Below are 14,250 nucleotides of genomic sequence, written 5' to 3' on the forward strand. Positions count from 1 at the left end.
GCCCTAGCAGGTGGGCATACACAACAGTTACACTGAGGCAAGAACTACATCACACAACACAAGGAAATTTCAAAATGCGGCAAGAACCCAAGCCAAGATAAATCTGGTAGAACAGTGGTTCATTTGCCTACCTGAGGACAAACTATGTACAATCGGCTCCAGACGAGGTTACCATATGAAGTGATCAAACACGGCTAACAGTGAACAACATGCACGTAGAAACGAAAACAAAAAATGAAAGAAAAAACCATGGCGCTGAAGACAAGATACGTATATGATGGAAACAATAATAATACTGAAGGATAGCAATTCTATCTACCTAGCTTGCTGCGTGTCTGTTTTCCTATAGACCTATCTAACTAGATAGCTATCTGTTTCCCCTCGTTTCACTCGGGTAAATCACCCATTTTTCCAAGCAGAGCTTCCACTTACGTAAGTGAAAGTGGCGGAGCAATGTAATGTTGCCGTGTTCCGAACTGGAGCGACGCAAATCGGATATTCCCGTCGAATTCGCGAGGGAGCTCACCTGCTCCGCCTACAGAGTCGTAAACAAGCAAACCCGACTAGCAGCAGCAGCAGCACGGTGGGACGAAAGCCGATAGGCGCAGCGATATCATTGAATGCCTGAGCATGAAAATCCGAGTCGCGGGACCCATACGGGCCGACGAAACCCGGGATGCACGCAGCAAACAGTCGCGTTGGAGGAGCTCGCAGCGAGGAGGAAGTCTCGCCGCCCTATTGCTACGCTTTTTCGTTCGAAAGAGGACGCAGGTTTCCCCGGAGCGTTTCGAGGAGCGAACAGAAAGAAAGAACAAAAGAAACTCGAAGATCGCAGCGAATATTGATCAAGCCGGAGTAGTCTATTGTGATCGCCGAGTTGGAGAAGAGTCCCAGCCTTTTGTTCCTCGAAAAACGGAAACTCCCTTGCTCTCTCATTCTTCCCACTGCCGTGCCTGTTGATGGCAGCGGTGTACTCTTTGAACTTTTTCTTTTGTTTGACACGTGTGTATGCGCGGAGACGGAGAACACAAAAGCGATCTGATATTTCGTTGTTGATCATTCTGCCCGATTTTTTTCTTTTTCAAAGGAATTCCTGTGCGAGACTGGATTTGGCTCAACAAAAAAATAAGCAATGGAATATTGCAGGCGAGAATATTATACAGTGCCGAGGAGAAAGATCTGAGAGGCTCCTTTCTCTGGGACCCGCATTTCGGCCAGATTCCATCGTCCTTTTATTTTCTCGTGCGAACCGCCCACTTTAACATCTTGCGCGTCAAACCGACCGTGCAGACGACGCATTGAAAAGCCGGAGCAAAATATAAATAAAAAACTAAAATAAAAAAGCGCCGGCACCAACAGCCCCAGAGCAGTAGCCCGAAGGCAACGCGTGCGCCAATCTTCGTGAAGAGTTCGCTTTCTCATAGAGGGCGGCGGCATGAAGGGTGCGCAGATCATCCGGGTTTTCTTTCCCCTAAAGAACGACAACGACACCGACTGGCAGCGTCGCGAGCCAGAGAGAGATGGGCGGAGCAAGAAACAAAACTTGAGTGTTCGAGGAATGGGATGGGAGGGGGGATGACGTCGCGCTCAAGTCGTGGTTCGCGAACGAAGTTCCTGAAGCTCGACGACTGTCCATAGCGGAGTACGGCTCCGCAGAGCATCGTTTTACCCATGTTGATTTTACATTTCTTTTTCGCTAGCACGCACCGCCATAGCGGCAGTATGCGTGTGGGTGGCGTGCGCTAGGAATTGGACGCTTCTTTAGCGGACGGTCAAGCAGAAGAACGAAGACCCTTTGATGTGCGTGCCTATGTGCGTGCGAGTCCCCGGCGCAGTTGAATCTGAAAGACACTCCTCTAACTCGACGCTGCCGCTGGGTCGGACATATTCAAAGACGATGCCGGTCCCAAGTGCACTTGCGAGTGTTTATGCCTGGGAGTGAGAAACGTTTATCGCGCGGTGTTGTGCCCGTCATTGACGCGTCTCTCTTTCTCTCTCTCTCTCTCTCGCTTTTTTTACACTTTTGTTTTCTTTTATGCTGAGAGCTGGGTGGCATCAAAGGAATTCGTGTCCGGCACTGAAAGGAGAGGAAGTGATGTTTTTCGGGTTTACTGCCTAGCGCCGTACTAAAGCGCTTTTCCGGGCGTCTTTGCATATTTTTTCTTGTTTCTGCTTCTTCATTGAAGGCCGGCATGCCCAAGTTTTTGATTATAGGGACAGAAATACCCTGCACCAAAGTTTGACAAAAAAAATCACAAAACAGATCGATACTGTACTACTGGAAAAAAAACGAAACGATACACTACAAGCACGCAGCAGTGAGATACTTTCGAAATCAATTTCTATGTTATTTTCTTTTTTACTACGCGTGATAGTCATGACGTATATATCAGCGGTACCGCTGGGAGGGTATATTGGTTCCGTCCTGGCGAGAGACAAGGAGGTCGTCAATCAAGCACTATTAAGTGGCCCACACAACCACCCGTAACACCTGTTACCTGAGAGGGCGTGAAAGTCAGCCACACAACACCTACCAATGCCAGTGGTCACAGCCAGTGCCTGTGCTAACCGTGACAATATGCTGATCTTATTGACGCTATGACTAAATATAGTTACTTCCAAACCTGTTACCTGACAATTTTATAGTATAGTTTAGTTTAGGGGGGTTTTATCGCCTCAAAGCGACTGAGGCTATGAGAGACGCCGTAGTGGAGGACTCTGGATAATTTCGACCACCTGGGGTTCTTTAATGTGCACTGACATCGCACAGTACACGGGCCTCTAGAATTTCGCCTCCATCGAAATTCGATCGTGGCGGCCGGGATCGAACCCACGTCTTTCGGGCCAGCAGCCGAGCACCATAACCGCACAGCCAGCGCGGTGGATTTAATGTAAATATTGCCACCGACAAACGGCAGACATAATAAGACAAGGTTTACGTGCTCACACAATAATAGGGACCTCGAGGGAAGAAGTCAGAACTTAGATTCTAAGATAGTATGATTGAGGAAAGCCAGTTGTCACCTAAAGCTCCTGAATAGTTTTCTAAAAATTGGCTACCTAGACTTATCTAGGGAATATTGCCAATTACACAGTTAGAACTCATGGCGGCACTACCACAGCGGTTAACAATGTGGCAATATGTACAATTGGTGCAGTTTATTGCAAGGCTTGCTCGTAGAATCGCTGCATGCACAGCACTATTGCTTTCCTGGAGCTTCCTTTTTTTATGCATGTTCGATTTTTTCTTGCGCTGTGAGAGCAAGATAGGCTGCCGACTCCTACAATTTTCAGCACGTTGATGCAGCCCACATATACACGTCTGTCTTCAGGGGTACTACAAGAAACATTGAAACACGCCGACTTCTTGTTTTAACGGGTTACTGGGGACTAATGTAAGAAAGCCCGCAAAGAGATAAATTAAGTAAATTAAATTAATTAAAATATAAATTAGAAGTATCGGCGCCAGAAGTGGTGTCATAAATGAACCGTTATGAAGGCAATTTTTCCTTACTGGTCTCTGAGGCTAGAACACACCACCATTCACTTCCACGGAACGATCACAGAGTCCATAATTTTCTCGGCGTTATCATATACGTCACAAGTTTGAATGGAGTGACGGAAAAGAATATTTCATTTTTTAACTCCAAATTTATCGGAGAAAAACGTGTCTTCTGCTTTCGAATGAGCCTAAAAAGAACCACAAAAAGGCAGACAACAAAATTTTCGCTATAAACCGGAATTTGATGTAGTCGTCATCAGCTTCCCTTCAATCTGGAGGCAAGCTAGGCGGCTCGATCCTCTCGACCGTGCATGATCTGAGAGAAGGGGCAATCCCCGAAAGTGGGCTATTGTTTCCGCCTCAACCACTCGCACGCCTGCATTATGGGTGTGCATTTTTTTATGGCGACAAGTGCTTCCTGGGGCATAGGCGCGAGGCACGCGTCATTTTTCTTCTCGTCCGACAGGTTTTCCACTCCCGGAGGAAAGAGACGCTGACGGCCAGAAAGGGGACGCGGCTCTCCCTCATACCATGCCCGACATGTCCGAGCTGCGTTTCTTATTGTTTCATGCCTTCAGACTAGATTTAATTAACTACGGCAGCTTTGTGACAGCAGTGGATGCTAAGTTATGCACGAGAACTCGGGTGGGGTGGGGGGGGGTCGGTTGTGTACGCAACTCGAATTGTTACGGGCTTGGATATCGCGTTTCGTGAATTTTGTACTCGTGTAGGACTCCGACCATGGTATCTTGGACGCGTAACTGTAACTAGCAGTTCGATTCTGCCCTGTTCAGTCACTCGGCTGCAAATGTATGCACCTAATTAATGCATAAGAGACGGAGAGGAGGATAACGGCATAAGCAGCAGGGTCGTCCAGTTCACGTTAGGCACAGCTGAAAGCAGTAGACCCGGGACTCCTTACCTGACTAATAGCGAATAAAGGATTTAATGATGTTCTTAGTATCACTTGCGAGCCGCCAGCAATGATGGTGGATGAGATGGTAAAAATTGATTAGCCATCGTCTAAAAGGGCTAGAAAAACGCTTTTTTTTCTGTTCCATCTCGCCGTAATTTTCCCTTCAAAGTCAGTCATCCAAGGAATCAGTGATTACAAAATAAAACCTCAAGATCGTGGTAACAACTTTCTGGAGACCCAAATTTCGCCCCTCTAAGTAAATTTTTGATTGCTAGGATTTTCGCTAGAAACCTGCAGACAAGAAAGCAGCGGGAGTATGGGGAGTCAGCTCATAATTAAGTTCTGCATTAAAATTACGTTGGCTTATATCCTATTGCCGAGTAACCGTTGCGCTAGCTTAAGGGCACGAAGAGTGGGTAAAAGATTGGTTTAATTGGTTTGTGAGGTTTAACGTCCCGAAGCGATGAGGGCCGCCGTAGTGGAGGGCTGCGGGTAATTTCTTCACCGTGCACGGACATCACACAGAGCACAGGTCTCTAGCATATCGCCTCCATTGAAATGCGACCGTCGCAGCCGAGATCGAACCCATGTGAAGACAGGTTTGCTAGCGTATATGAAAGCGCCGCGTGAGAAGGGTAAGGCAATAATGCATCACCTGGTCGCAGGTACTTTTGAACCAGCAGTACTTAATTTTGTTCCGGATACGTAGGCAGTCAACTAAGTGCCTTGTTGCGAGTCTAACAGTTCGTTAGCAGTGAGAGCAGCACCTGTTGTTTGATGATGATGACGATGAAAAGCATTTATTTTGTTCAATAAGAAGTTTACCCCACCCCGGGAGGAGCCCTCAGCCTAGGACTCCTGCAGCGGCTGATGCCAGCCTGGCCAGGTCTACCAGCTTGGCTGGTCGTCCAAGTCCGAGCTAGACAGTATGGCTTCACATTGGGTGTGGTTTGAGATTGGGAACAGGGGGACTCCCGCGTTAAGTTGGCACGCCTAGATGGTGTGGTAGAGGGAAGGACATTCGTTATTATGCGGCCATAAGGTGGGGTGAAGTGAAGGACGTAGTTTGTGTACAGGATGCTCAAATAATTTTATGTACTGGTTTGTAGCTGCTGCGCGACGACGGCATGGTCTAGTGTGGGTCGATTTTTGATTTGTGCTATATGTGCCTGCAGAGGAGTTATATAGGAGGAGACTAGCGTACTGGTTAGGCGCTAGCTCCGGTGAGGAACTGCGGTCAATTCTTGCCTTGCATGCCCGTGGTTAACATATCGGTGACGTTGGGAACGTCATAAATTTTGTAACGGTCTGTGTGCGATAACGCGGACAGCTAAACCCAGCTCTGAATCTTGAAAGCCTCCAGAGGTGTGATAATTTTTTATTTCATTTCTTTATTTCAGTTTTCCGAGCAATACAAAAAAAATGAGGATGGTAAAGAAAAAGCAATGTTGCACCACTGCTTGACGGGCCTCGCCGCCCCTAAGTATTTGCAGCAAGCAGGCATCAAAAAATTTTCAGCAATGGGTCATGTAACACAATCAGGAGTTGGAATTACAACACAGTAAAAACTCGACATGACATAAAGTAAGGACAATGGCACATATACTGTTTATGTCTGTCTTTACAAAGAAAATACTATCATTCTAATTAAAAGCAGCGCTGTAAAATACAAACGGGAAAAAGGAACGCCCAAGCAGGGTTGTGAACTGACAGCTAAATTTTATTGCATGTATGCGGTGCCGACAGTCACAATCAACTGTCACTCTAGTCACATGAATCTGACGTATCTCTCTGAAATGTAATCTTGAATGGCTGTTGAATGTAGTTGTCTGTAATGTACATATTCCCGAAAGTGGCGCAAATTAAAATGAGCTGTCAATTCAGCGCTGTGTTCGCCTTGTTGCCACCGCTCAGTGTTTTCAATTTCTGCTTACAATGATGTGAAACCACCTCGTCGACCAAGCTGCTTTGGATAACCTTTCTGTTGATACCACTCACCCTTATTCTTTTTTACCCTTCATTATATCACGCAATGCCACGCGAAGACTTCCTCAAAAAGTTACGTTCTCCGTAGATAGCGGACATTCCATCCTCCCATTTGAATGCAACGTCTTTCAGTTCCACGGCTTCAAGTTGAATGCTAGGAGCAGAAACTCATTCTCTTTGGCAGCTTTCAATGCTCACCTCTTAATCCCTTTCCCGCAGTGTGCACGTTCATCTACAACAGCTCGGAGGTGTCCAACGGCACATTCTCGACGCCCAACTACCCGGGCGTGTACCCGCGGGACACCGAGTGCCACTACCTCTTCTACGGCAAGAGCAACGAAAAGATCTACATCGAGTTCGCCTACTTCGACGTCGAAGGCGTGCCCCCGTACGTATATGCAGCTCTCTCTCTCCCTCTCTCTCTCTCTCTCTCTCTCTCTCTCTCTCTTCGTAATGCACAAGTGCAATCTGTAAGGGCCTGCAAGACATAAGTGCTTTCGTAGACCTACTGTTGCCTCCGGGTCTGCGATGACCTGGATAGCTGTGAAGGCCACCTTTCTCAGTGTAAGCGTACGCCGTATTCATGACCCCGTAAGGTGGGAGGGGAGGTTATTCTGCTTATAGAAATGAGCTTGGAGGAATAAGAAGAAATAGAGGACGAATGAGAAGATAGCCTCAAGAGTATAACACAGAGGTGGCTATGGACAATAGATCAGAATCAATTTCTTTGTTCTGATAAAAACATACGTGTTCAAATTAGGTTTTATTCCGATGCATTCGTACATATTCTACAGGTATCGCATCAATGTTTCTGCATGTTACCGACGTTAGCCTCTTTTTTTTGCCATATTTCTGGTCTAGCAGAGACGCTTCCCGCCTCAGGCGTGGTAACCGCGCTGCGCTATAAATCAGCAAGGCTTTCGCACTGTGAAATATAAGTTCATTTATGAAAGAATTACATGTTTTAAATAAATAGAGTAAAGTATTTTTTATCTCTATATTGCCTAAATACGCACTCTTGTCGGCACGACAGGTATTTCTCATGGCGAAAGCTGTTTATGAGCCTCCTCACCCGTTTTCTGAGCGTGTGACTGAAGCCGTTTGTATGCAGCTGTTGTAGAAATCCGAAATGCAAGGCAGGCCAAAAATTAAGCCAGGAAAGGGACGAAGACAGTTAACTCAGCTTGGTTTGGTTCTGCAAGGCTAGGTTGGGTTTGGCTTCCCTTGGCTTGGCGCCTAAGCGAATCGATGGCAAGCCAAGGGACGAAGAGCCAAGCTAAGAGAGAGACGACGGAAAGACGAAAAAGAAAATAAAGGATCTAGAAGTGATGATAAAATGAGCCGTAAAGAAAGATAATCAATAGTTAAGTTAATAGAGAGAAGAAAGAGCAGAAAAAGGGAATGAAGAAGAAGGAAGAAGACAGAAGTTAAGCTAAGACAAAGGAGACGAGAAAGAAGAGAAGGAGGAGAAAGAAAAAAAGATGAAGAGGATAAGGAGCATAAAGTGGAGGGACACACGGCTCTCGCCAAATGTTCTTTCTGAGCCGTAGTAAAGTTTAGACATCCACTTTTTTATCACTGCATACATTTATAATCTGGCCGCAGCTGTTGTGTGCTGCAATCTGTTTTAGATTTACTGAATATGTAGCCGACGGTATGATTTTGTTTATAACACAACCATGCCTTTTTCTTATATATTCGTAAAATGCCTTCACGGCACTGTGTGCTTGCGGATATCCGTGTCTCGTTTGTGCTTTTCCAGATCGCCCTCCCGCATCGTATTTGACCGTAATTGGTTCGGTGAGAAATATAGGCATTATAACTATCTTTATTGCACCGTTCTCGCAGATTGATCTCTTAAAGCTACTCGTGTTCTCTCCTTGCCCTGATAATTGAATGTAAAGGCGAACATTCGCAACAATAGTATTTGAACACTCAGAGGGAGCCCTCCAGTTAAGAGGCGTCACAAAACTTCCTCACTAAATACAGCTACTGTACTTCTTTGTAAAATAATACGCATTAATATGTATGGTGTCCCTTTCGTGCAATGGTTCTAAATGTAAAGCTAACAGTACGTTCAAATTTCCTGCGAGGGACTTCGCAGCCGCCGGCGTGGTTTTGCCTGACGGGCGCAACTATAGATGTCATCCCGTTCCTTTCCTGTCTCTTCTTTCCGGCCAGCCGGTGTCATCTGCGTCAGCCTAAATGAGCCGAAATAACCATAGCACAAAAGTCAAGTAAGGCGCATGATCCATGCAGAGACAAAGGAGTCAAGATAGCTTGCAAAAAATTATTTAGTTGTTGCTAATCTGTCACTCGACAGTTTAGGTGCCCTCGCTAATAAACAACACAAGCAGCTCCAATGTAATATCTTACAAGAACAGACCGCCGTGGGTAGAGCCCTGGAGAGTAGTGTTCGGTAAACCGTGCTGAAGCACTTGGCGCACAATGCAATTCTCTGCACAGAAAATGACAAGAACTGGTGAAGTCTTTGATCACAACAGCTGCCGTGGTGCCTCAATAGTCATGGTGCTTAGCTGTTGACCTGTAACACGCGGGTCAGGTCCCGGATGGTTGAAATTACCCGGAGCCTTCCACTACGGCGTCCCTCAAACCCCGTAAACCATCACTGATCATAGCGAATAGCTCGAGGCGACGGCTGTGTTTTGTTTGGTTTGGTTTTTCAAGTGTAGCTTCGTGTGTGACGCAGGTGCCTCTCGGACACGGCCAGCGACTACGTGGAGTTCTCCAACTTCCGCACGGTGGACCGCAAGATCCCGCGCCACTGCGGCAACCTGCGACCGACAAAGATCGAGTCCGACGCCGACTTCTTTCGCGTCTCGTTCAAGTCCAACGACAAGTTCGACGGCACCGGCTTCGAGGCCTTCTACCAGTTCAGAAACAACCCCGGTGCGTATGAGTAAGCGCACAGACAACTCCCACTGCGGCGCACACTGACATCGGCTAAAGTTGGCAGGTCTCATTGCTAAACTATAAGCGTTGCAAAGACAGAAAGATAGTACACAAAAACAAGGCCATGTCTGTGTGTTGTGTTGCATACTGTAAAAGAACACAACACTGCTAATTCTATACTGTCGGCAACAAAGGAACTGCACTGCACTGCACTGTCAACGAAACTTCAGTGTAATAATCCTCCTTTGGGGGTGTATATCTGATTTACAGTGTGTATCGTAGGTAATTTATAAAATCAAAAGGACTCCAAAAAAGTGCGCAGTCACAACGCCGTTTGGGTATTGTCCCTGCTGAAAATAACTTCGCTTGTATCCTGATAACTGCAGCCCTGAACTTAGTTCCATCTACTGTTGTGTATCACCTATATGCAGTCGGGTACAACTCAAGAACAAAACGTTAACTGCCTCTAAAAAGAGGTCATGCACTCAGTAGCATCGACAGAATTTTATGACGTCGCAGTTAATCAGTTAATCCGTGGTTAATGTCACTCTTGCGTTACAGGCAATTAACCACAGATTAACCTCAACGCCAGGATAATCGGCCCACGCCATTGGCTGGAGGAGATATTTGAGGGGCATTTGGAGCTTCGTTCCTGAATTTTATGCCAAGATATATAGTTATAATGCTGCTTGGCACTCGAAACAGACGGCCGCCTCTTCGTTCGCTACGGAAGTTTTCCGGATGTGCATGATGAAAACCATATTTACACTGGAGTAACAAACACGAACTGGCAGTTGTTCCACTTGCTTGTGTTAAGAACATGCAGTACTACGCCTTGAATTGCGTGCCAAATATTCTCAAGTTCTGTGCGTATACGTACTGCGCTCGTTTCACTGCCGCAGTCCGCAGTATCTGACGAAATTCTCAAAACTGTTCCAGTTATGCATCCCCCTCTCATGATTCAGAAAACGAGGTCTTTAATTGCGTTTTTACTTGTTAATATTGCAGATCCATTCACAGTTCGGCAAGTCTCCGCTGTGCAGAACAAGCAGAATGGTGAGTGGCAGGGAAGCCTGCTAAACTTTGCATCCACAGTTTGTTCTGGGTTTAAAGGATCAATCGGTACAATTAATAAAAAGGCCGGAAAATTTTATGCCGCGTGATAACTGAACCTAGCATATACGAAGAGTTAATAAAAAAACAAAGAAGAATGATAAGTAGGTAGTCACAGTTGCGTCACTGAGAGTTTGTTTGTTTTTTTTTTGCTGTTTTTGCGTTGAATAAAAGTTATTACGTTGGTTATTGTGTACTGAAAAAGTGCCGATATATATACTCAGAAAACCTTGCAATGATACAGGCGACAAAACAAAGCGGTAAGTCAAATATAGTGGCTTGATTTACTCACTCTTCTGTATACAACACTTGCATACAGGCATGCAAAGGCAGAAGCGAGCAGAGAGCCGTTCGTTAGTGTACGGGGACAGGATATTATGAAGTTTTAAGAGCAGCAATGTATTTGTGACATCGAGTTTGTACATCAATGTTGGTGGCATAAATTCAGATAACTTTTAAGGGCATTTAGATTAAGACCTTGTTTCTGCGAAGATTTTCAGCACCGCCAACATGAAAAGTTCCGGCCAGAGAAGGTTAAGGTTTCGCAAATATTTCATAGTTAGGTTAGGTAAGTCTATGCTAAACTAGGTTGGGTTAGTATAGGTTAGAAGTAATTAAGCTTTCCCTTTCGTAATTTCTGTCCCGATACCAGTCATCTATACCTCACAATTTTCATTCATCTAAGAAGAGGGCTCTTTGATGAAACTGTCGCGCCACCTTTGGCATTCAGATCGAACTCATTTGCATTGCACTAATTACCGTGATCATGCGTAAAGAAAGTCGCATGTCACCGCTACTAGCTGGCTTCCCAACTAATACACTGCGCCAATAACTAACCACGAAATATTGGCCGCAGATTATGCCCAAGCTTCGCTTTGGAGGTTCTTAATACGTCACATTAAGAAAGTTTGTCTTACAAACCCTGCGTATTTCTCCTCACTGCAGCGCACAGGTCTTCGCCTGTTACCGCCATGCTGTCACTCGTCCTGCTGTGGCTTCTGGTTGCCGACCACTGAGGGGACAGCTGGGACACAGTCCCTCCACCTCACACCCGCGGCCACCCGTTGACTTGGAAGTAACCCCTTCGTCATCTGTCTGTCTCTATCGATGTCTCGTTGTCACCGCGAAAGCGAGAAACAACTGCAAAAGAAAAAAAAACGAAAAGCACAAAGACGTCGTCAGCACAGTATCCCAGCCCCCAGGCGCAGGGCGTTTCTCGCAGCTGCTCGAGAGCTCTACCGCGTCTTCTTCAGACCTTCACGGAGCTCGTGTCATGTGTTCCAGAGACCGACCGCGGAGCTGCTGTCTGCATGGCCCCGCACAGCGAAGGCGACAGGAAAAAAAAACAAAGATTATATACACATGATATCCAACGCACAGACTGTTGTTAAATATTCTTCACGCCGTCTTCATTGAACCCCAACCTCGAACAACCACCACCACCCCGATCCACGTTGCTGTGACGTCACTCTTTTCAGTCTTCTTCGCTGCGTCACCGGATCGCCTGTGGTGACATATGCGAAGGTTGCTCCGAATCGGGACTGCAGTATGTATGTGTGTGCGTGTCTCATGTGCGCGTGGGTTTAAGTGCGCAACACTGTCAGCCGCCCCAGCGAAGGACACTATGGTGTATCCAGGAACCTCGAAGACGTGTGTCACTCTTCTACGCGTGTTGGCTTCGGAGGACGATAAAGAAGACAAGAAAATGTATACACATATTGCAAAGACACTTGTGATGGCAGCGACGGATCATCCAGTGCTCTCTCTCTCTCATTCACTCTATTGATGACGACGACGAAAGAGTATATTTACGGCGCTGCCACCTCTCGGACTCAGGACTCTCCCTGCAATCGTCGCCCATCTCACATTGTCTGTCGTGAGAGTGCCCTTCCCTGCTTTTCTTTTTTTAATCCTGACATTATTCGCGTAATGCAAACGCGCGAGCGTTGTCACGCCGTTCGTGAAAAGGAGAAACAAAACAACACCTTTAAAATGGTTGGCCTCTCAAACCGTTGCCGTTATTTGTCTTTGTTGAGTCTATATGAAGAGGCGATCGGAAGAGAAGGCGCGAGGCTGTTTTGGGCGAAGTAGCTGAGGTAAGGGATTAAATCGGCTGTCCACATTCCGGTAGATATCCGAAGGTATACTGCCCGCTTCGCTGGCACATGCTCATGCAGCCTTTGTCAAATGTTTAGAGCCCTGGGGGCTTGCTTCTGAGCCACGCAGTGTGGGTCGTTTTAATTCGAAGGCATTGTATGGCTTACGAGACGCAATACCTTTCACCGGAAGTTGTCCGCAGATCGTCTCCGAAAAACGTGTCCACCGGAAGTGGTACCATGTCACGTGACCTCGTAAACAGAGAGTAATTGTGCCAGTGAGGTGTAAGTTAATGGCGGTGTAGTACGTCGTAACGAGAATAAAAATTTGGACCGGGTGACCCCCGAAGTTTGACCTTGGACAATTTGGACCAAAATCGATATCCACCCATAACTGAGCTTGCCCGACACGATGGCGAGCGTCAAATTTGGCCCGAGTAATTTTCATCCCCAGCGTTACAAATCTCTAGAAGGTGTTAAGAATGTTTGTTCTCATCCCTTCAAAGGTTAGAACTCTTACGAATGCTACAAACGCCCTACTACACAGCTTTCAAGCAAAACCCCCTGGGCTCTAGACTTTTGACAAAGGCTATACCTCTTCGGTTTTGCAGACAGTACAACTCCTTGTTTTGAAGTTCAAGCTCAAATTGTGTCCCTGCTTGAAAAGTTTAACTGCTGAAGAGGGTAATTGTTTTCTTTCCTCCAACATCTGGGGTGAAACCACTTTCGACAGTAGCTAAACTCATCCGTTGCTTCAGTCCTCGGAATGTAATGCCTAAATCCGTAGAACTCTTGATTCCTTCTAGACCTTTTAAGAAGTAAAACAATCATGGAATAAAGAGATGTGTTTTCAGGTTTCTTGTTTTCGATATCGGTTCGCGCGGCACTCTGCTGAAAAAAAAGCACTGCGTATTCTTCAGCTATTCAAGTTCATTATGTCAAACGAAGCTTCGTTCGTGTTTATTTTGTTTTGATTTAGTGTACGTATTCTTGTTATATCTTGTTAGTCTTGGTACATGTATCAAGCTCCTGTCCTGTTAAGGTGACCATTGTGCTCGTGTTTCTTAAACGTAATGCGTGTTATTCTTGGTTTCTAATACTACTGAAGCTGGGGTGCACAGCTAAGAACAAAAACAAGACAATGTCAGCACAGGAAGTTGTTGACATCGTGAAGTTATTATTTTTGTTTCATCTAATTTCGTCTACGAACAATAAAAACTAACTACCTTTACACGTTTACTTGTCTTGTTGCCCATCAACGAGTGCCAACGTGCCCAATGACGTGTACAGCGGCAGCTGGATATCCGCTCTGCAACTATGGAAACAGCTGGAAGATCAGTTCCACACTGCGGCTTTTGATCGCATGCCGTGTTTTAACCAACTAGAGGTGTTCGCGTCACAGGATGGACCAGAAAATAAAAGGTGAGTTGTTTTCACGTTTTTCTCTCTTTGCAGGATGTTTCCGTGGAGCCAAAACCTCCGCTCCCTCGCTCTTCTTATGTGAATAAGAATCACACGAAGCGCGTTCGTCGTGAGGTCTGCCTGGCGGCATGCGGACATGCGCACATGTCATTAAGTCGCGACGCGGCGATAGCGGCACATGAGCCTAAGAAACGCCCCAATGGCGCTACTCTTCTTACCTGTCTTGTCGCTGGCTGCGTGCGCGCAAGGATACCAACGGTCACGTGATGCGGGAACCTAGGTGAAATGCGAAGCGTACCTCT

At 46.2% G+C, this 14,250-nt stretch overlaps 1 protein-coding gene across 1 annotated transcript in view; it reads left to right on the top strand.

The window, feature by feature from the left end:
* LOC149358918 (suppressor of lurcher protein 1-like) overlaps nucleotides 1-13,757 on the top strand; it is a 351,348-nt gene extending 337,591 nt beyond the window's left edge. The window contains exons 11-14 of the mRNA XM_089571104.1: nucleotides 6,624-6,792; nucleotides 9,115-9,314; nucleotides 10,326-10,373; nucleotides 11,376-13,757. Coding sequence (XP_089427230.1) covers nucleotides 6,624-6,792; nucleotides 9,115-9,314; nucleotides 10,326-10,373; nucleotides 11,376-11,446 — 488 coding nt within the window. The 3' untranslated portion in view covers nucleotides 11,447-13,757. The remainder of the gene's footprint in view (nucleotides 1-6,623; nucleotides 6,793-9,114; nucleotides 9,315-10,325; nucleotides 10,374-11,375) is intronic.
* The last annotated feature ends 493 nt before the right edge of the window (nucleotides 13,758-14,250 follow it).

The sequence above is a fragment of the Amblyomma mixtum genome, chromosome 2, assembly GCF_055824585.1.
Source record: "Amblyomma mixtum isolate Tamu chromosome 2, ASM5582458v1, whole genome shotgun sequence".
Taxonomy (NCBI): domain Eukaryota; kingdom Metazoa; phylum Arthropoda; class Arachnida; order Ixodida; family Ixodidae; genus Amblyomma; species Amblyomma mixtum.